The sequence below is a fragment of the Euprymna scolopes genome, chromosome 6 (assembly GCF_053919585.1).
Source record: "Euprymna scolopes isolate OS-2025 chromosome 6, ASM5391958v1, whole genome shotgun sequence".
Lineage (NCBI taxonomy): Eukaryota > Metazoa > Mollusca > Cephalopoda > Sepiida > Sepiolidae > Euprymna > Euprymna scolopes.
In genome coordinates this window covers 104,980,811-105,005,623 of record NC_136487.1, presented here as the reverse complement: position 1 = coordinate 105,005,623, position 24,813 = coordinate 104,980,811, and the positions used below count along the sequence as shown (strand labels likewise).

Sequence of the window (24,813 nt, the reverse complement as noted above, 5' to 3'; positions counted from 1 at the left end):
AGGCTATCTTGGAGCATCTTTATGTGTAGTCAAGACCCACACTAATATTTAATATGAATTGGGCTATAAAAGTATTGTTTTAGTGAAGGAAGAAAATTAACACACACACACACACACATATATATATATATATATGTATATATATATGTATATATATATGTATATAAACAGGCATGCATAATAAAATGAAAATAAAATGAAACAGTGAAATGAGAGTCACCAGGTAACAAGTGCTACCTTAAACATAAACAGAATTTTATGGATGAAATATGAAAACTATAAAAGTTTAAAGGAAAACATTTTATATAAGAAACAAGAATATAAAAAAATTATTTTAATGTAAGTAAATATTCATAGTCAAAATGTTTATTGTGTGTATTTGAGTATTTGACAGCATGGCATTGTTTGTGTCTGTGCATTACTTTTGTTCTTTAGTGCATACTAGCAGGAGTACCTGGTGTTGCCTGGGCGTGGAGAGGTTTTATGGTAAGGGTATTGAGCAACGGAGCCCTTAAACAATTGTTTAAACAAAAAATCAACCAACCTCCTAAAAAAAAAGTAAATAGCAAGTACTCACACGAGTGCAAAAAAAAAAAAATATATATATATGTACGTAAGTAGGTAGTTAGGCTTGAATCTGTAACGCTAAGGAAAAGGAAATGAAAAAAAAAAGCAAACGGTTTAGCTGCCATGCCCACCGTGACATACAACGTTGCCGCCATTCAAATTAAGCTTAGTCATTGCAAGGCATATGATGACTTTGCAAAAATATTGACGAAAAAAGTGACCCCAGTTGATGGTTGAAAGAATTAATGTTTTTGGCCAATTTTTAGATATTTGTCGGCCCAGAGACTGAGCTTTCAAACAATACCAATTTTGTCAGTGTTGGTCATGTGTGTTGAAAGATTGTGTGTGAATGTATGTATGAAAGACATACATACATTCACATACAGATAGGTGAGATTTATATAATAGATGTAGATGAACTTTGAGTCATTGAGTTCTTTTCCTTCCGTCACTCCCGGGGGGGGGGGACCCCCCCCCCCCCCCCCCCCGAAATGGCACGGATGGTTTGTAGAGAATGCTTCTTATAATTCCTTTTCATTAGGAGTTCACATTGGCTTATTACATTTGCAGGTACTTGTTACTTTTGGGAGTTTGGAAATACTTGCATTGGTTGAAACTTATTTGATTCAACACTCTCATGTTAAAAGTTGTTAGGATTGAGGAAGAAAGTAATGAACAAAAAGTGCAAGCAATCCTAGCTATTTGTATTTTGAAGTTCATAGGAATCGTGTCAGTTTTTCACTGAGCTCTTCCTGTTAATGCTTCTCAGTTGACTCTAACTTTTCCTGTTTATATAGCTATTCTTATTTTGACTTTTCCTGTGTGATACTATGTATTCGTCTACCAACATGTCCATCTCATGTATGCTCTCAGCTTTCGGCTGTATGTATATGGATTTGTCAATCAGGCCGAAATGTTTAGTGACAAACAAATGGAAAATTCTAACACAGTTTTATATAGCATGAATTTAAACAATAAAACAGGAAACAAATTATAAAGATGAATGTAAAAAAAGAGGGGGGGGAACAAATATGTATGTGTAGCACATTTGGTGAGAGTGGGGGGGGTCTAAATGATAGTTAGCTTGGAAGTTTCTTTATGTGGTTTGGTTTTTTCTGGCAATATTCATTCTATTCTGATGTTTTTTTTTTGCTTTTTTTATGTACTAACAAGTTACCCTTTATCAAAGCTCAAAGGCCACTTGAGTATAAAGGTTAATAAGTTTATAAGGAGGACAGTAAAATAACATGAGGATTGGTAACAATGGTTGAGATTATTTAAGGTGTTTCAACAAGAATTTACTCATACTCCTAGTCCAGAGCCCATATTACCATTTTTTCTTAGTTTTTAATTTTTATAAATTTCAGTTTTCAAATAAACTAGTTTCATCAAAAATAATAAAGTTAAATAAAATGTTATAGTTTTCGAAAATATTAATTAGCCATTGAAAAAATCTGCAACGTTTTTATATCCAAATCACATTCACAAGCAATTAACTATGTGTAACAATAGTTTCTTGGATCAATAAAGGTAACTAGATTATCTGCTATTCCATATCTTTAAAACACATATCAAGTCTTCAGTTTTATATATAATTAAAATATGTTCTTTTATCAAAATACTCCATTCTCAGGTACCGTCCATTTGTTCAAAAATACTTCATGTGCATGGAGCAATGTTAGTAGTGATGCTTTGGGAAGGGAACATTTATCAAAATTTCATTTTCTCAAGCAGTTACAGAGATTTCAATTCATGCATTTAGTATATCATGAAGGTTTTATCTCTTAAGCTGCATTCATCCACTATAGGGTCATGTTTATAACGTTTTATGGTACAGTTTTAGGTTGGGAAAACCATAGAAGTGATATACCAGATGTGTTCTGTTAGGAGAACTTCTCATCTAATGTTAAGTTAGTCATAATTCATAGGATTATTATGATTTATTAAGTTGGTAGATTTTCCTTATAGTTGACCAACATATATTAGCAGCAACTAACTGTATGATTTTACAAATTATTCCATTACTACCAGGACCTTGGGAAAATTTTTAAATATTACTAAAATTAAAATGTGGACCAATAATGCAGTTGATAAAGTGTTGAGTTATAATCAGTTCTAAGTGAGAGCTTTCCGGAGGTTGAAGATTTAATTTTCACTACAGGCGATAATAACTAAGAACAAAGATTCCCAAGTTATCCGAAACACTGTGAAAATAACAATTAAGATGATATAGTAGTCTAAATAATTCAAATTATCAGTCCTCAGTTAATAATTAGCTCTGTGTTGCAGTATTAATGTTATTAAAACTACTAATAATACCAATAAGAATAGCACAAAGAATAACAAAGTATCAAATCATCTCACTCTTGTCATAACTACACTTACACATGGTGCTATAATAATACAGTAAGAATATGCATCAAAATAATAAATTAAAAAAAAACAGTAAAAAGTTAAAATAGTGAAGCTGCTATCCAATCAAAGTATAATAGGTAAAAGGCGATAGCAAGAACTAGAAAAATGAAAGAATGACTGAAAATATCCTATGAAAAATAGTTCCTTGCATGAAGAAGTAGATGTAAGTATGTGAGTGAAAATTACTTTGACTTCCTGTTTATTTTAGGAGTTACAAGCAAATCAGAAAAAAAATGTAGAAATTACTGAACTCAAACAAAAATGCATATTTTCGAAAGACACATGACCTGACATAAAGCATGCCATAAGATAATTCTATATATCATTATTGTTTACAAAGTTATAATGTTTGATGAAATAGGAAAAAAATCGACCTTATTGTATAAAAGAGATATTGGTCAATGTAGACAATAAAAATTCATGCCTTTTTTTTTAAATGATTGATTGTAATTCAATAAAAACATTTTCATATTTTTATTTCAGTTATACTCCTGATGATAATTCTTCATCAATGGCCAGTATCGGTACCACAGCTGAAATCTATTCTATAAAAGATGAGACAGATGCACGATCAGGTATTGCCACGGTTCGAATGAAGGCTAGGGGTCGTCAAAGATTTAGAGTCATAGAATTTCACAGACAGACCCATGGGTGAGTAAACTTTGTATAAACTCTTTCTGCTACTGTTGTAACTTTTTTAAGAAAAAGAATACGAAAAAATCAAAATTATAGTAATCATAATGAAGATTTGATATCTGTAATTTTATCTTGAATTTCTCAAAAAATATACAATCTTGGAAGGAATGGTCATGTGAATGGCTGATACAGATGATAATTAACATATACCTTACACTCGTTTGTGATATGCCAAGTTCCGTGAATACTCTTTTAAGTGACTTCTAAGCATTATGTGAAGCTACCAATTCAGTCTAATGCTTAGCTGGTTAATTGGTTGATAACCTGGAGATAGCAAATCTCCCACTGTTCCAATTACATCAAAACCCATTAGAGTAATAATTGCTGGATAGGTGGGCAACTTGGATTGAAATTGTTTTCCAAGTTCTTCTTAAACAAATATCATGCTGTTGACTTTTCCACAGCCACTTCCAAACCACATTTTTTCCTCTTTTCTTAACGTGTGTACACAATGTATATCTGAAATAAAAATGGAAATGAAATAAAATTTATATAAAAACTTTAATCAAGTGAAAAATATACGATTTCCACATTAGAGTAACAAATGAAACAGAAGAAATGCTTAAGGATGAAACAAACAAAAGAAAATATATATAGAGTATTATAACTCTGGTTGTGTTTTATTTTACTTCAGTTGAAGTTCTCAGAAATCAAGGAGGCCCCTTCCTGGGGCTAACACTTAATTAAAAGATGAATACCTTTTTTGCAGATTATCAAGAGATCACTTAGTTAAAAATATTTAAGTGATGTTATTTACATTATGTGGATTTCTTTAAATTTATAAAACATATATATATAGATAAGCTTGCGCTTGCTTTAAAATCTGGTGGGTGATGCCCTTTTTCTCTTCCCTGTAATCTCTTTCCCACAGAAGAGATGTAACGAGCCTGTTTCTGCTCTATTATTATTTTCATAACAAGTGCTCGTCTTAGCCCCAATTTATGGCCCTCTCTTGCCAAACTTTCACTAAAAACACTCAACTAGCTATTAATAATTTCCCTCACTCTCTATCTGTGCCTAAATCTAAAATGCAGATTCCATGAACAAAGCTTCTTTCCTAGTACTGCCCGCCTGTGCCACACTGTTTCAATTGGCCTGCTTCCCAAGTCCAATGTAAACAAGTTCATGAGCCGTCCTCTTAATTAATCCAAATTTTACCCAATCTTAACAATTACTACACTACCACCTTACATTCATTTACCCTTATCCTTGAATGACCTTTTGGCCTTGATAAGTGGTGACACACACACACAAATAAGAGATATATAGATATTTTAATATTCTGGTAAGGTTCTCCTTTCACTCTCAAACACAGAGTTAATAAAGAAGTTGAAAACAATTTTCCTCTCCTGAATTGACCATTTAAATATGTTATAGTATATCTTTCATGTGGTTTCTTGGTCTTACCAGATTCCAGAATAAAAATTCATTTAGTCTGGTGGAATATCCAGATTTGTGGTTCTTATGTGATGTAATATCACTTGGAGAAGGTGCACCATTCCTTGTAAAAGCCAATGTGGATTAACCATACTGAAGAGATTTTATTTGAGCCACGAATACTATGTGATTTTGAGTATTTAGTCACGGTTTACGTGTAGAGAAAAGTATCCTTATGTCAGGTTCTGACAAATCTCTATACAGAGAAACCTTAGACAGTTGAGAACATTTAGTAGGAATGTTTTAAAGTAGATTTCAAGTTAGTACCAGGAATGACAATTTAGTTTACAATCGTTTTGAGATCATTTAAATTTGAATCCAGAATTTAATGATAGAGCATTGCAACATATATTGTTTTTGACACTATATGACTCAAAATAAACTTTCTTCAGAAAAGAAAGAAAATATATACACACCTACACAAACAGAAAAATGAGTTGTCACATTAGTAGATAATCCAAACTAATATTTTCCCCCAATATAGGTACTCTGCAAGATATAAAGAAAAATACTAAATTTATCTTGATATCTCAATTAATGCTTCTTAAAGTTAGTTGAATGTTGTGAATAGGATAGCGTATGTGTTATTTATTTTGTGTCACGGTTACATCTGAGTGACTATCGTTTAATTGTTATGGACTTCCATTTCTTGTAATAAATAATTTTACCAAGAATTCTTCATAAGTTTTGGTTTTAGCTGATGGCACTCTATTTTTTTTATAAATGATTTTATCAAGAATTCTTCATAAGTTTTGGTTTCGGTTTCAATTATAGCTAAAGGAACTTAAATTATATATATATATATATATATATATATATATATATATATATATATATATACACATTTTTTTTTTCAGAAGTTTTGGTTTCGATTCAAGCTGATGCACCCAAGTCATATGGATGTATTTTTTTATTTTTGAAATCACAACTTTATAATATATAAAAATCGATAGAACATTAACTCATTAATAATATATACAAAATCTGCAAGAATTAAAATATCATATTTAAGCAACTTTATGACCGGGTTGTGCCAGATAAACACTTTTGTAATTTTAACAAAAGAACTACAATAATATATCAGGGCATCTCCATTTATGTTGAACATCCATAGAATACCAACATCAATATATTATGTATGAAAGAGTCCGCTGTGGAATTTCCCCAGGTCCCATTTTATAAATATAATGCCATAGTTCACAAAAAAATGAATTAGAAGTAATAATTTTTAGAAATACATTTGTGTGACGTGTCGTCACAAAATTTCTACAGCAACAATACAAAAAGAATCAGAAGAGCAACTTTTTTCATGTAAGTTTTATTTTAGCAGCTAACACATTGAAACTTATGATTTATGACATCATACAGATTAAGCTGAATTTCTTTCACTAGTAAATCCATAAAAACCTTCCTATTTTTAACATAAACACAACCCGAGGCCCAATTTGGCAGTTGAGGAAAATGTGTATATCTTACCCAACTTATTGTAAAAAGTGATCCATTAAATATAAGTCTAAAACTTTTATACTTGTCTAATTTTAAGATAAGGAATAAAAAAAAGTTTGTTGTTATATTGGAAGAGTTATTCAACTTTTTACATGTAAAAATATAAAAAAAAAGAATTGAGATTAAAGACTTTTAAAATTACTACATATAAAAAAAAACTCATCAACTAGTTTTTAACAGAAGCTTTAAATAAAACTTCAAATTGAATAAAATTTAAAAATATCAAAATACTAAATTTAAAATATATGTATTGAATGTAATGGAAGATTTGACTACCAGTTTCACTCATCTTAAATAGTTTTAATTTAGTTATAAATTTCTGTTATAGCCAATGTATGAGGGATGTGCCATACTCTTCCACCACTGAAAAGATCTTTTATGACATCATAACAAATGATATCATTCATTAAAATAGATCATAAATGAACCATAACCTGAAGGATCATGGGCTATAAAATATAGAGCAGGAACCTCATTTAATGAAATATTTGTTCAAGATAAAAATCAAACTTGGAAAGTTGGCATTAACTGTAAATATATAATCAGAAAGAAAGACAGCAAACAAAAAGGAGAAATAGAAAGAAAAATAAAGGAAAGAGAAAGGAAAAAATGGAAGAAGAAATAGAAACTCATCTTGCTTTTGCTACTATTATTAATGATGAGGACATGTTTGCATAGTCCTTTCACATTTTGACATGTTTGCATAGTCCTTTCACTTTTTGACATGTTTACATAATCCTTTCACTTTTTGACATGTTTACATAATCCTTTAACTTTTTGACATGTTTACATAAACCTTTCACTTTTGACATGTTTACATAATCCTTTCACTTTTTGACATGTTTACATAATCCTTTCACTTTTTGACATGTTTACATAATTCTTTTCACTTTTTGACATGTTTGCATAATCCTTTCACTTTTTGACATGTTTACATAATCCTTTCACTTTTTGACATGTTTGCATAATCCTTTCACTTTTTGACATGTTTACATAATCCTTTCACTTTTTGACATGTTTACATAATCCTTTCAATTTTTGACATGTTTACATAAACCTTTAACTTTTTGACATGTTTACATAATACTTTCACTTTTTGACATGTTTACATAATACTTTTACTTTTTGACATGTTTACATAATCCTTTCAATTTTTGACATGTTTACATAAACCTTTAACTTTTTGACATGTTTACATAATACTTTCACTTTTTGACATGTTTACATAATACTTTCACTTTTTGACATGTTTACATAATACTTTCACTCTTTTACATGTTTACATAATACTTTCACTTTTTGACATGTTTGCATAGTCCTTTCACTTTTTGACATGTTTGCATAATCCTTTCACTTTTTGACATGTTTACATAATGCTTTCACTTTTTGACATGTTTACATAATCCTTTCACTTTTTGACATGTTTGCATAATACTTTCACTCTTTTAGATGTTTGCATAATACTTTCACTTTTTGACATGTTTACATAATCCTTTCACTTTTTTACATGTTTACATAATACTTTCACTTTTTGACATGTTTACATAATGCTTTCACTTTTTGACATGTTTGCATAATACTTTCACTCTTTTACATGTTTGCATAATACTTTCACTTTTTGACATGTTTACATAATCCTTTCACTTTTTGACATGTTTGCATAATACTTTCACTCTTTTACATGTTTACATAATACTTTCACTTTTTGACATGTTTACAAAATCCTTTCACTTTTTGACATGTTTACATAATCCTTTAACTTTTTGACATGTTTACATAATGCTTTCACTTTTTGACATGTTTGCATAATACTTTCACTTTTTGACATGTTTACATAATACTTTCACTTTTTTACATGTTTACATAATCCTTTCACTTTTTGACATGTTTACATAATGCTTTCACTTTTTGACATGTTTACATAATCCTTTCACTTTTTGAAATGTTTACATAATCCTTTCACTTTTTGACATGTTTACATAATCCTTGAACTTTTTGACATGTTTGCATAATCCTTTGACATTTTGACATGTTTGCATAGTCCTTTCACTTTTTGACATGTTTACATAGTCCTTTCACTTTTTGACATGTTTACATAAACCTTTCACTTTTTGACATGTTTACATAATCCTTTCACTTTTTTACATGTTTACATAATCCTTTCACTTTTTGACATGTTTGCATGATACTTTCACTTTTTGACATGTTTACATAATCCTTTCACTTTTTGACATGTTTGCATACTCCTTTCACTTTTTGACATGTTTGCATACTCCTTTCACTTTTTGACATGTTTACATAATACTTTCACTTTTTGACATGTTTACATAATCCTTTCACTTTTTGACATGTTTACATAATCCTTTCAATTTTTGACATATTTACATAATCCTTTCACTTTTTGACATGTTTACATAATCCTTTCACTTTTTGACATGTTTACATAATACTTTCACTGTTTGACATGTTTACATAATACTTTCACTTTTTGACATGTTTGCATAATTCTTTCACTTTTTGACATGTTTGCATAATCCTTTCACTTTTTACATGTTTGCATAATCCTTTCACTTTTTAACATGTTTGCATAATCCTTTCACTTTTTGACATGTTTGCATAATCCTTTTACTTTTTGACATTTTTACATAATCCTTTCACTTTTTGACATGTTTACATAATCCTTTCACTTTTTTTACATGTTTACATAATACTTTCACTTTTTGACATGTTTACATAATACTTTCACTTTTTGACATGTTTGCATAATCCTTTCACTTTTTGACATGTTTGCATAATCCTTTCACTTTTTGACATGTTTGCATAATCCTTTCACTTTTTGACATTTTTACATAATCCTTTCACTTTTTGACATGTTTGCATAATCCTTTAACTTTTTGACATGTTTACATAATCCTTTCACTTTTTGACATGTTTGCATAATCCTTTCACTTTTTGACATGTTTGCATAATCCTTTCACTTTTTGACATGTTTGCATAATCCTTTCACTTTTTGACATGTTTGCATAATACTTTCACAATTTTACATGTTTGCATAATACTTTCACATTTTGACATGTTTGCATAATACTTTCACTTTTTGACATGTTTACATAATCCTTTCACTTTTTGACATGTTTGCATAATACTTTCACTTTTTTACATGTTTGCATAATCCTTTCACTTTTTGACATGTTTGCATAATGCTTTCACTTTTTTACATGTTTGCATAATACTTTCACTTTTTGACGTGTTTGCATAATCCTTTCACTTTTTGACATGTTTACATAATCCTTTCACTTTTTGACATGTTTGCATAATACTTTCACTTTTTGACATGTTTACATAACCCTTTCACTTTTTGACATGTTTGCATAATACTTTCACTTTTTGACATGTTTGCATAATACTTTCATTTTTTGACATGTTTGCATAATACTTTCACTTTTTGACATGTTTACATAATCCTTTCACTTTTTGACATGTTTGCATAATCCTTTCACTTTTTGACATGTTTGCATAATCCTTTCACTTTTTTACATGTTTGCATAATACTTTCACTTTTTTACATGTTTGCATAATACTTTCACTTTTTTACATGTTTGCATAATCCTTTCACTTTTTTACATGTTTGCATAATACTTTCACTTTTTTACATGTTTGCATAATACTTTCACTTTTTTACATGTTTGCATAATCCTTTCAATTTTTGACATGTTTGCATAATACTTTCACTTTTTTACATGTTTGCATAATACTTTCACTTTTTTACATGTTTGCATAATACTTTCACTTTTTGACATGTTTGCATAATACTTTCACTTTTTTACATGTTTGCATAATACTTTCACTCTTTTACATGTTTGCATAATCCTTTCACTTTTTACTAGGAAAAAAACAAACAAAATAACTGGAAACAGTTTATAATGGAGCATAATTTGTAACAAGATTAATATGACTCCTATTGATTATTATTGGGAGAACGCTACTTTATACAATGGTATAAATTTTACAATCTTTAAAATCAAATTTGTGTAATATTTTATTTACTTGGAAATTTTGTATTAAAATGTTAATTAAAATTCTAATCCTTGTCCCACTAAATTGATGTGTAACCTTTTTTCATATAATGGAATTATTTTTCAATGTGGGTTAATTAATAATTTGAATGACATTTGAAGCAGAACTAAAAATTTGTTGCTGCAAACAAGTTGATCTAAACATACCACTTATTTTGGTGTATAAGGTGACCATCAGAGAATCAGATAAGACGAGCTACAAAATTGGAGTAAATTTTCATAAATTTACCCTATATCGGTTGTATATTTTTTTTCTATACAGTGGTCACCACTTATCAAGGCCCGGAAGCCACTCAGGGATAAGGGTTATTGCAAGTACATTACGTTAGTGTGGAGATTTGATGAAGTGTTTACTTAAGGGGGCGGTTCATTAAGAATTTGTTAATGTTGGACTTGAAGACATCCAAGTTGTAGTTAGGTGGGAAGCAGGCAGACAGAACAGAGTTCCACAGGTGCGCAGTTCTAAGAAAGAAGCTTTGTTCATGGAATTCATGTTTTGATTTAGGCACAGATAAAGAGTGGGGGAAATTTTTCACAGTGGATTCGGCTAGACGGGTGTTTTTCGTGAAAGATTGGCGAAGGGGGACCAGAGATTGGAGTTCAGATGAGCACCTGCCATGGAAATAACGATAAAACAAAGATAGGCTCGCAACGTCTCTTCTGTGGGAGAGAGGTTGCAAAGTAGAAAAAAGGGCATCCCCCACTAAGCCACGAAGTCTATTTTGTACTCTGTCAAGGCAGGATAGGCTGTTTTTAGCAGCTCTTACGAAGATATTTTTTTTTACCGTTGTCCAGATTGAAAAAAAATCAGGCAACCCCTCAAAGTTTGTGAAAAAAAAAGTATTACCTTTTCTGAAAATCGCTTTACACAAAGTTAGACAATTCGTTTTGTTTTTTTCTTAATTAAAAACAACCTTTCCTTTAATTAACAAAATATATAGGATTATATTTTATCTTTTAGATCTTTTGTCCTCGAGTGCAAAGTCATGTAATTAAAACATTGTCATTTTCGAAATATTATTTTGAAAGTATTATTTTGAAAATATTATTTTGAAAATATTATTTTGAAAATATTATTTTGAAAGTATTATTTTGAAAATATTATGCACAAATATATTATTTTGAAAATATTATTTTGAAAATATTATTTTGAAAATATTATTTTGAAAGTATTATTTTGAAAATATTATGCACAAATATATTATTTTGAAAATATTATTTTGAAAGTATTATTTTGAAAATATTATTTTGAAAGTATTATTTTGAAAATATTATGCACAAATATATTATTTTGAAAATATTATTTTGAAAATATTATTTTGAAAATATTATTTTGAAAATATTATGCACAAATATATTATTTTGAAAATATTATTTTGAAAATATTATTTTGAAAGTATTATTTTGAAAATATTATTTTGAAAGTATTATTTTGAAAATATTATGCACAAATATATTATTTTGAAAATATTATGCACAAATATATTATTTTGAAAATATTATTTTGAAAATATTATTTTGAAAGTATTATTTTGAAAATATTATTTTGAAAATATTATTTTGAAAGTATTATTTTGAAAATATTATTTTGAAAAAATTATTTTGAAAATATTATTTTGAAAATATTATTTTGAAAATATTATTTTGAAAATATTATGCACAAATATATTATTTTGAAAATATTATTTTGAAAATATTATTTTGAAAATATTATTTTGAAAGTATTATTTTGAAAATATTATTTTGAAAGTATTATTTTGAAAGTATTATTTTGAAAATATTATTTTGAAAGTATTATTTTGAAAATATTGAAAATATTATTTTGAAAGTATTATTTTGAAAATATTATTTTGAAAATATTATGCACGAATATATTATTTTGAAAATATTATTTTGAAAATATTATGCACAAATATATTATTTTGAAAATATTATTTTGAAAATATTATTTTGAAAATATTATGCACAAATATATTATTTTGAAAATATTATGCACAAATATATTATTTTGAAAATATTATGCACAAATATATTATTTTGAAAATATTATGCACAAATATATTATTTTGAAAATATTATGCACAAATATATTATTTTGAAAATATTATGCACAAATATATTATTTTGAAAATATTAGGCACAAATATATTATTTTGAAAATATTATGCACAAATATATTATTTTGAAAATATTAGGCACAAATATATTATTTTGAAAATATTAGGCACAAATATATTATTTTGAAAATATTAGGCACAAATATATTATTTTGAAAATATTATGCACAAATATATTATTTTGAAAATATTATACACAAATATATCATTTTGAAAATATTATGCACAAATATATTATTTTGAAAATATTATTTTGAAAATATTATTTTGAAAGTATTATTTTGAAAATATTATGCACAAATATATTATTTTGAAAATATTATGCACAAATATATTATTTTGAAAATATTATTTTGAAAGTGTTATTTTGAAAATATTATTTTGAAAATATTATTTTGAAAGTATTATTTTGAAAAAATTATTTTGAAAATATTATTTTGAAAATATTATTTTGAAAATATTATTTTGAAAATATTATTTTGAAAATATTATTTTGAAAATATTATGCACAAATATATTATTTTGAAAATATTATTTTGAAAATATTATTTTGAAAATATTATTTTGAAAGTATTATTTTGAAAATATTATTTTGAAAGTATTATTTTGAAAGTATTATTTTGAAAATATTATTTTGAAAGTATTATTTTGAAAGTATTATTTTGAAAATATTATTTTGAAAGTATTATTTTGAAAATATTGAAAATATTATTTTGAAAATATTATTTTGAAAATATTATGCACGAATATATTATTTTGAAAATATTATTTTGAAAATATTATTTTGAAAATATTATGCACAAATATATTATTTTGAAAATATTATGCACAAATATATTATTTTGAAAATATTATGCACAAATATATTATTTTGAAAATATTATGCACAAATATATTATTTTGAAAATATTAGGCACAAATATATTATTTTGAAAATATTAGGCACAAATATATTATTTTGAAAATATTAGGCACAAATATATTATTTTGAAAATATTAGGCACAAATATATTATTTTGAAAATATTAGGCACAAATATATTATTTTGAAAATATTAGGCACAAATATATTATTTTGAAAATATTATGCACAAATATATTATTTTGAAAATATTAGGCACAAATATATTATTTTGAAAATATTAGGCACAAATATATTATTTTGAAAATATTAGGCACAAATATATTATTTTGAAAATATTAGGCACAAATATATTATTTTGAAAATATTAGGCACAAATATATTATTTTGAAAATATTAGGCACAAATATATTATTTTGAAAATATTATGCACAAATATATTATTTTGAAAATATTATGCACAAATATATTATTTTGAAAATATTAGGCACAAATATATTATTTTGAAAATATTAGGCACAAATATATTATTTTGAAAATATTAGGCACAAATATATTATTTTGAAAATATTATGCACAAATATATTATTTTGAAAATATTAGGCACAAATATATTATTTTGAAAATATTAGGCAACAATATATTATTTTGAAAATATTATGCACAAATATATTATTTTGAAAATATTATGCACAAATATATTATTTTGAAAATATTATGCACAAATATATTATTTTGAAAATATTATGCACAAATATATTATTTTGAAAATATTAGGCACAAATATATTATTTTGAAAATAATATGCACAAATATATTATTTTGAAAATATTATGCACAAATATATTATTTTGAAAATATTATGCACAAATATATTATTTTGAAAATATTATGCACAAATATATTATTTTGAAAATATTATGCACAAATATATTATTTTGAAAATATTAGGCACAAATATATTATTTTGAAAATATTATGCACAAATATATTATTTTGAAAATATTATGCACAAATATATTATTTTGAAAATATTATGCACAAATATATTATTTTGAAAATATTATGCACAAATATATTATTTTGAAAATATTATGCACAAATATATTATTTTGAAAATATTAGGCACAAATATATTATTTTTAAAATATTAGGCACAAATATATTATTTTGAAAATATTAGGCACAAATATATTATTTTGAAAATATTATGCACAAATATATTATTTTGAAAATATTATGCACAAATATATTATTTTGAAAATATTAGGCACAAATATATTATTTTGAAAATATTAGGCACAAATATATTATTTTGAAAATATTATTCACAAATATATTATTTTGAAAATATTATGAACAAATATATTATTTTGAAAATATTATACACAAATATATTATTTTGAAAATATTATGCACAAATATATTATTTTGAAAATATTATGCACAAATATATTATTTTGAAAATATTATGCACAAATATATTATGTTGAAAATATTATACACAAATATATTATTTTGAAAATATTATACACAAATATATTATTTTGAAAATATTATACACAAATATATTATTTTGAAAATATTATACACAAATACATCATTTTGAAAATATTATACACAAATATATCATTTTGAAAATATTATGCACAAATATATTATTTTGAAAATATTAGGCACAAATATATTATTTTGAAAATATTATGCACAAATATATTATTTTGAAAATATTATGCACAAATATATTATTTTGAAAATATTAGGCACAAATATATTATTTTGAAAATATTATGCACAAATATATTATTTTGAAAATATTATGCACGAATATATTATTTTGAAAATATTAGGCACAAATATATTATTTTGAAAATATTAGGCACAAATATATTATTTTGAAAATATTATGCACAAATATATTATTTTGAAAATATTATGAACAAATATATTATTTTGAAAATATTATACACAAATATATTATTTTGAAAATATTATGAACAAATATATTATTTTGAAAGTATTATGCACAAATATATTATTTTGAAAATATTATGCACAAATATATTATTTTGAAAATATTATGCACAAATATATTATTTTGAAAGTATTATGCACAAATATATTATTTTGAAAATATTATACACAAATATATTATTTTGAAAATATTATGCACAAATATATTATTTTGAAAATATTATGCACAAATATATTATTTTGAAAGTATTATGCACAAATATATTATTGTGAAAATATTATGCACAAATATATTATTTTGAAAATATTATGCACAAATATATTATTTTGAAAATATTAGGCACAAATATATTATTTTGAAAATATTAGGCACAAATATATTATTTTGAAAATATTATGCACAAATATATTATTTTGAAAATATTATGCACAAATATATTATTTTGAAAATATTATGCACAAATATATTATTTTGAAAATATTATGCACAAATATATTATTTTTAAAATATTATGCACAAATATATTATTTTTAAAATATTATGCACAAATATATTATGTTGAAAATATTATACACAAATATATTATTTTGAAAATATTATACACAAATATATTATTTTGAAAATATTATACACAAATATATTATTTTGAAAATATTATACACAAATATATCATTTTGAAAATATTATACACAAATATATTATTTTTAAAGTATTATACACAAATATATCATTTTGAAAGTATTATACACAAATATATCATTTTGAAAGTATTATACACAAATATATCATTTTTAAAGTATTATACACAAATATATCATTTTTAAAGTATTATACACAAATAGATCATTTTTAAAGTATTATACACAAATATATCATTTTGAAAGTATTATACACAAATATATTATTTTGAAAGTATTATACACAAATATATTATTTTGAAAGTATTATAAACAAATATATTATTTTGAAAGTATTATACACAAATATATTATTTTGAAAGTATTATACACAAATATATTATTTTTAAAGTATTATACACAAATATATTATTTTGAAAGTATTATAAACAAATATATTATTTTGAAAGTATTATACACAAATATATTATTTTGAAAGTATTATACACAAATATATTATTTTTAAAGTATTATACACAAATATATTATTTTTAAAGTATCATACACAAATATATTATTTTTAAAGTATCATACACAAATATATTATTTTTAAAGTATTATACACAAATATATTATTTTTAAAGTATTATACACAAATAAAATTGTGCAGTAGTAGTAGTTAAGACAACAAAACAGCAGCCACAGAAAAATGATGTCTAAAATATTGGCTTGACCTGACTGTTTCGTACTGAAACAAATACTTAATTCGGATTAGTTCCTTATGTCAATCAGAAACAACCTCTTATGCTACCCGAGCACTTGTTCTAGAAATGCATCTAGAACTAGCTCCCATACTTACAAAGCTATTTAAAGATTGTCTTAAGGAGAATTGCTTCCCAACGCTCTGGAAAATCTCATCAGTATGCCCTGTATTTAAAAATTCAGGTGATTGCTCATCTCCCTTTCAATACAGACCAATCAGTCTCCTGTACGTCATGAGTAAGTTGTTAGAATCTGTGTTAAATAGAGAAGTAATCAACCACCTCAGCAAAAGTAACCTCCTCATTGACATGCAATATGGTTTCCGTTCTGCTAGATCTACAGCTGATGTGTTAACAGTTATATCTCATAGGATTAGCAAATCTCGATGGAGGCTTCCTTTCTAAGGTAATTGCCCTTGACATATCAAAGGCTTTTGATAGGGTGTGACATAAAGGTCTACTCCACAAAATCTCGAGATAGCTGGAAACATCTTTTCAATTATTAAAATTTCTCTTTGAGAGGTTCATAAGACTAGTGGTTGATGGGCAAAAATCTGAAGCTCACAGAATTAATGCTGGAGATCATCAGAGATCAATCCTGGACCCAACTCTTTTTCTGATCTACATCAATGATCTCCCAAATCACATTCTAAAATTTTTTGTAGACATTTATGCTGACAACACTTTTATCTATGTCAACACTTCAAAGGCCATAAATGACCAAGTTCTCTCTGATTCTCTCTCCTCTGATCTTGAGCATGTGGTGCAATGGGGAAAAAAGTGGCTGGTTAATTTTTAATGCGTCTAAGACCAAACTTCTCTCTTTCCATCATCAACGCTCTGATCCCTGTCTGGCATCAATTGAAATGAATAGCTCTCAACTTGAGGAGGCTCCATGTTTTGACAAACTTCTAGGCTTGACCTTTACTCCTAAACTCGTACATCAAATCCATTGCCAAGGCCGCTGGGAAACTGATGGGATTGTTCTATTGTTCTAGTTGATATCTCACTGATGCAATTCTCTACATGTATAAGAGCCAAGTGCGTTCAAGGATGGAGTACTGTTGCCACATCTGGGAAGGTGCTGCTAGAAGCAACTTATCCTGCTCTGACAGAGTTCAAAATAGACTTTGTAGCCTCGTGGGGGATGCCCTTTTCTCTTCCCTGCAATCTTTTTCCCACAGAAGAAACGTCATGAGCCTGTCTCTGCTTTATCATTATTTTCATGGCAAGTGTTCGTCTGAACTCCACTCTCTGCCTCCCGATCTGATTTTCACGAAAAACACTCGTCTAGTTGAAACCACTATCAATAATTTCCCCCACTCTTTATCTGTGCCTAAACCTAAATGTAGATTCTATGAACAAAGCTTCTTACTTAGAACTGCACACCTGTGGAGCTCTTCCATATTCCTGCTTTCCAGCTGACTACAATATGGTTGTCTTCAAGTTCGACATAAACAAATTCTCGATGAGCCATCCCCTTAAGTAATCTAATTTGCCAAATTTCCACTACTATCGATGACTGACATGTTCCCCTTGACCACTGTACACTCATAAATCCTTATCCTCGAGTGGCCTCTGGGCCTTGATAAGTGGGGACTCCTTTGTAAAAAAAAAAAAAAATTTTTTTCAATCTTTTTTAGTGGCAAGAAAGCTAAGCTTTTCAACTCTCCATGTCACTTAGAACAACTACCAAAAACGCCTTATTGGTGCACATCTTTGCATTGGCATGTGGAATTAATAAGATGGTAACACTTTGCCTGCCACATTGACAAACTTTCCAAGTCCTAATAATGATATGAACTCTGCTAGTCTCACAAACTAACACAATACTACATGAGTACATATGCTTACAATATTCTTTTCTCATGGACTTGTACTTCCGCTCCCAGACTTTGGAAGTTATAGTAACATTTTCTTTGTCCTGACTCAAAGATATCCATAACAAACTTTCTCCATTAAGCACATTTAACCTTTCTATTACTAACACTTTTCGTTTACTCACTGAATGAAGATGAACAATAAAGTTAATACAAAATGTTAGAATGGGACTTTCTATAACCGATTCCGGTCAAAAAATGTCTTCAAAGATATTTTATCTTTGAAGACATAAAACAAACTGCTGCTGCTTTTTTCTTTGGTTGCCACCTGGAATACCAAAAATTTCTCCTGTATTGAGCAAAAGCCACAATAGAAAAGTTGCCCCTATAAATTTTAACAAATCAAAAGTAAACTATCTTCACTTGCATGGAAACTGTCTTTTAAATTAAAATCAGTATCTAGAAATTTGTGGTCAATGCTAATATTCCTTCTTGATAAATTTATTTCTAAACAAAATGAAGATTCACTTCCCAACATAACAAGGAATAAAAATATGTTGCATTTATAAACAGTTGCGATATTCTTCGCTTCCCAGAACCCTGCTCTAAAGATTTTACTTGAACTATAAATGTTTTATTTTTATTTTTGACCTCTTTTTGAACATTGTAAAGTTTTTTTAATCCGAATTTTAAAAAGTTTTTTGATCCTATTTTTACTTTCAGATTGTTTTATATGATGTATCATATCCCTTATTTGTTTTTTCTATCTCCTTTCCTTCTTTCTCGGCTTTCTCATCTATCTTTTCCTTTCTACTTTTATTATTTACTCTTCCTTAATGATCCACATTATTTTATAGTCGCCCATATTTTAATTTTTTTATTATTACCTACATATATACTACTCTTCTGATTTACTCTTATATATTGTACCTACTTTTAATATTTCTTAATTATTTTTTACCATATCTTATTCCTTCATTCTCATTTCATATGAAAATGTCATTAACCCAATTTTGATCTATATTTGCATTTTGTATAATTCTGACCCTTCTCCTCTTTTGATGAGAAGCATTTAGCTTTACAATGCCATGGCCTTAAGAGTTTTTTTTTTATCTTCCTCCTTTACTTTTCCTTATTGTTCTGATGATATAATAAAGTTATATATAATTTTTATTCCTTATCTTTCAATTAATATATTTGTTTGCTCCTCTAAATAGTGTTGAGCTTTCCTTATGTTAATAAGTTTTGCTTTCACATAATCAACCTTGGTCTCACATACCTCCACTTCATTGGCCACAACCTTAAGCATCCACTCCTCACTTCTAACCACATGCTCCTTCAACGACATCTCCTCGGTTCTAACACAATCTTTTACACTTTTCAATCCTCTCTCACCATCTTTCCTCTTTTGATACAGCCTTGCTACACTACTTCGAATGTGAAATGTACCAAACATTGCTAAAACTTTTCTTGTTTTGATATCCATGACATGCAAATCCTTGTCAGACCATTCTAAAAAATAAAAAAAATAAAAAAAAAAATAATTTCAAATGCTTCATTGGTTTTATTTTGTATAGAAATGATTTTTAGATTACTTTGATAAATAATTGATAAATTCGAGTTGGTTCATAAAGCCCTAGCATGTATATGTACTTTGGACGAGGGTGAATTCACATTCTTTGAAACATAATTGTATAAGAAATGATATTATTATTAAGCCAAAAAGAAGTGTATACGTCTTTACTTTGTAAAATCTTTTGTTACACGATCTGACAATCCCTCATTAAGATTGTGAACTGATATTTTTTCTTTCAAGCTTCTAATAAGGATTATGCTTATTAAAAAATTTTAAAGTGGTGGTGGTGAGGAGCAGTAACTTTAACTTTTATTTAAATTGTTGCATTGTATTTGACGATGACGTTGTAATTTAAGAACTTTTAAATGTGGATCACCCTCGTCCAAAGTACAAATACATACTAGGGCTTTATGAACCAACTCGAATTTATCAATTATTTATGTGAAACGTATGGATAGGAAGAAAATGCATGGAAGGTTTTTTCAGGATATAGCAGAAGTGGCTGATAAAATGGCTTAAGTTAAAAATACAAATAATCCCGGTTGTAGTTGGTACACCAGGAGTAGTATCATGTCGTCTGGGAGGACAATTGAAAAAACTACAAATCCCTGATGTTTTAGGCGGCCTTCAGACCTCTGCACTTATAGGTACCACCAACATCCTTAGGAAAACCCTTGATCTTTGAAGCTCCTGGTTTGAAGCCGGGATTAAGGGAAATCCTCTGGAAATGAATCCCATCCCTTTCCAGAGAGACGTTGATAAACGAAATCAGAATTATTATTATAATATATATATATATATATATATATATATATATATATATATATATATATATATATTATAATATTATAATAATAATAATAATAGCAGAAGCAGCATAGCAAGCGTATTCTGTATTTCTGCGGACATCAGTAAAGTCATATCTTTTTTATTTGTTGGTCAATTTTTAAAAGAATTACATCGATGAAAAGAGAATAGAATAAGCATTCCAATGATATTAATTTATTTTTCTTTTATGCGTTCAATATTTTTATGCTCCAAGTTAAAATTGAAAAAAAAAAAACGGTAAAAAATGACGACAGCAAAAAGGGAAACCATTTTTTTCATTGTTTACATTTCATACGTTACGTTTGGATACATAGGCGCTGGGTTAAATTTGATTGGATATGGCTGAAATTTTACAGGTCATATAAAAAAGAAGTCCATCTCTACTGGTGTTTGATTGTTATTTTTATGACCACAGGAAGCAAATTTACGATCAAGCAAAGTTGATGAAGAATATTTCCAAATTGATAAGATAAATCGGCATATATATTTGATATTTTGATATATATATAATAGTTTCATAAGTATTTTTATGTATAATATGTAAAGATTTGATAATTATTAATTGTGCAGAAATTTCTTTAAAATGTTATCTTTTATAGAAATTCAAATTAAAGAGAAACGGCTTGCTTTTGTTAACCATCACTGTCAGCATATTAACGATTTTTTATTCACTTAAAAATAGAAAACGAAAGCAGAAAAAAGTTTATTTTTTATTCTGAGTTTGTCAATTTAAAAAGTTATCAAGTTTTTCAAATTTGATTTTCAAACAATACTATTTTGTTGTTTTTGTACATTAATTTTGTACATTATTTTTGTACATTAATTTTGTACATTAATACTCAAAACATTAAAAAACAACAAAATATACAAAGTACATGCGTTCGTTTTTAGTGGTAAAAAAAAGCAAAAAACAAAAAGAAAAACAAATATATAACAAATAAAAGGTACTTGTGCACTTATGCTACCATACTGAAATAATAACGTTATTATTTAGAAACCCATTCTTAACATGGGGAAGGAAGGGTGTTTTGTTAACTATTCTGTACTTTCACCTAACAATTAAATAAAATATATTGTGAAACTTGAATTTATTTTTAACTCATTGGCAAGACCATTTTTTCGAATCTGTAAAACAAACCCATTTTTTTTTTTTAACTGAAGTTATCTAAAAAAAATAATAATAATTAGGTGGTTCGATAAAGAATTTCATTGTGATGCCATTTGTAAATTTTTACCTTGTTTCCACCATAACATTTTTCTTTAAAATGACTACGTTTTAAGGTTTCAGGTATGCTGAAAACGAATATCGCATTTAAATTTTCCGCAAATAAGTAGCTTTCCGGATATTAAGCAATGTCATTTCTTATGTTATTGCTGGTGGCCATCTTGGTACTTGCGTTTGCGCATAGTTTCTTGGAATTATGTTAGCGCTTGTGCATACCAAGATGGCTACCAGCGATAACATAAGCAAAGACATTGCTTAATATCTAGAAAACTACTTATTTACAGAAAATTTGAATGTGATATTCGTTTTCAGCATACCCTAAAACATATAAGAGTAATCATTTTAAATGTTAAGGTGGAAACAAGGTAAAAAAATTAGTGTTTTATTTCTTTGTTTACATAATTTAATTTTCAGTAAAACAATAGAATAGAAATGGCAAAAATTACCATTAACTGGTGAATATATAGTTGTTGCTTATCAGGATTCCTGGTATCCTGGTATTGTGAATGCTATATCAAGGATTCATGTAGAGTATGATTTATGGTTGCATCTCAGAAAATAGGGGTATATTTTGGGCTAGATAGAGAGGATTTACAAAATTGAAAATTGAACTGGTCCCAAAATGCATAAGTTCTGGTTGACTATGGGAATTTCCATCTTTTACAGAAATCCAAAATCTCTATTTCTAAGATTAATTCATATCTACTCAATTTTTTTTTTTTTTTTTTTTTTTTCTGTGAGGTAAATACCGGCCATGAATGCTCTTTAGGCATTCAATGGCTACACCCAGATTAAGCCCTCCTTTGGTGAGGAGGCAGAAAATACCTACTCTCAATAAAGCTATATTTAAATGCCACTATAATCTTTAGTTTTGTTCATGAATAGATGCTCACAGTATGATACCATGAGCCAGTTTTTAAAAATTTGAAATTTGTACATCTTAATTTATAATTCATGGCTTATGGTAAAGAGATACATCAGATTTGATTGCATAATCAGAAAGAGCACAAAATTTTACATAAGACTGCCAAGTTTCATGAGAATAACTTGATAAATAAATAAATGTTGGCGAAATTACTGAATTTCTTGAAGTGTTGAGGTCCACAATTTTGCCCACTTTTTCTAAAGAAAAATATCTAGGGAAAAGCCTAAATTTTGGCACTTAAAATTCTCATAACTTTTGAACAACTGATTGTATTTGCATAATTCAAACGGTTTTAAGTATCTTTAACATAGCTCTTCTCATGCAATTTGATAAAATAACAATTATCTAAAAAGAAAAAATCAACCTGTAATAATAATAATAATGATTTGATTTGAATTATGAAAATGAATTCTGCATTAAATAACCTGAAAAGGTTTACTTGACTAAAAAATGACTGTGTAAGAAGTTTCATGGAACTGAATGGAAATAAAAATTTGGTTATGAGTAGAAATTGTGTTTTTTGTAATCCAAATATTTATTATGGATCATTTTCATTTGGATTCATTTACAGATTTATGGATTGCATGAAAAGTTAAAAACGTGAAGAGATTTTTTTTAGTTTTTTTTTAATATCTTTTTGTAATATCTGCAGACATTAAATAGTCATATATTTTTATTAAAGATATATGGCTTCTAATGTTATTTATTTCACAATAAGCACTCATAAAATAAAAAATATATTTTTTAGATTATTGAAAGAAAATGAAGCTTTTGCAAGAAAATTTTTACATGTAAACAAAAAGCGACAAAAAAAAAAAAAACAATCATGTTCCATGGCTAACAGATCAGACACAATTTATCACATTTGAAGTGCCATTTTTTCCCCCAAAAATGAAAAATTTGAAATTTCTATTTTTGTATGCATGTGAGATGACCTCCTACAAAAATATTCAATAAAATGCAACATTTTATCTCATTCTGAAGTGATTTCATGAGAGATGACTAACAAAAATAACATTTTTTAAAATATTTTTTTTGTAAATGTTCATAATTTCATCTTCACAGCTTTCAGATATAATTGAAAGTACTGAGAACCAACGCTTAAGCTTCTTAACTTTGTACTTTACCAGATCTTCTCCATACAGGTACCTTTTCATTTTACAGTAGAACCCCGGGATACAGCATTAAAAATTAGTAACAAAATACAGTACACATGTATATAATACACATGTACATAATTAAATAACATTATAAATACAGTATATAATACACATGTACATAATTAAATAACATTATAAATACAATATATAATACACATGTACATAATTAAATAACATTATAAATAACACTGTAAGGTGGGGCAAATACCGTAACCTTGGCCATGACAAAACATTGTATTCCACATATCTTA

At 26.8% G+C, this 24,813-nt stretch overlaps 1 protein-coding gene across 3 annotated transcripts in view; it reads left to right on the top strand.

Annotated features, from left to right (window-relative positions):
* Nucleotides 1-24,813, top strand: part of LOC145277833 (protein cereblon-like) — a 189,422-nt gene that overhangs the window by 93,990 nt on the left and 70,619 nt on the right. For all 3 annotated transcript variants that reach the window (XR_013868213.1, XM_080129748.1, XM_080129750.1), the window contains exon 4: nt 3,466-3,633. Coding sequence is in view for 2 of the 3 variants with exons in the window: in XM_080129748.1 (XP_079985874.1) it covers nt 3,466-3,633 (168 nt within the window). In the remaining variant the exon portion in view is untranslated. The remainder of the gene's footprint in view (nt 1-3,465; nt 3,634-24,813) is intronic.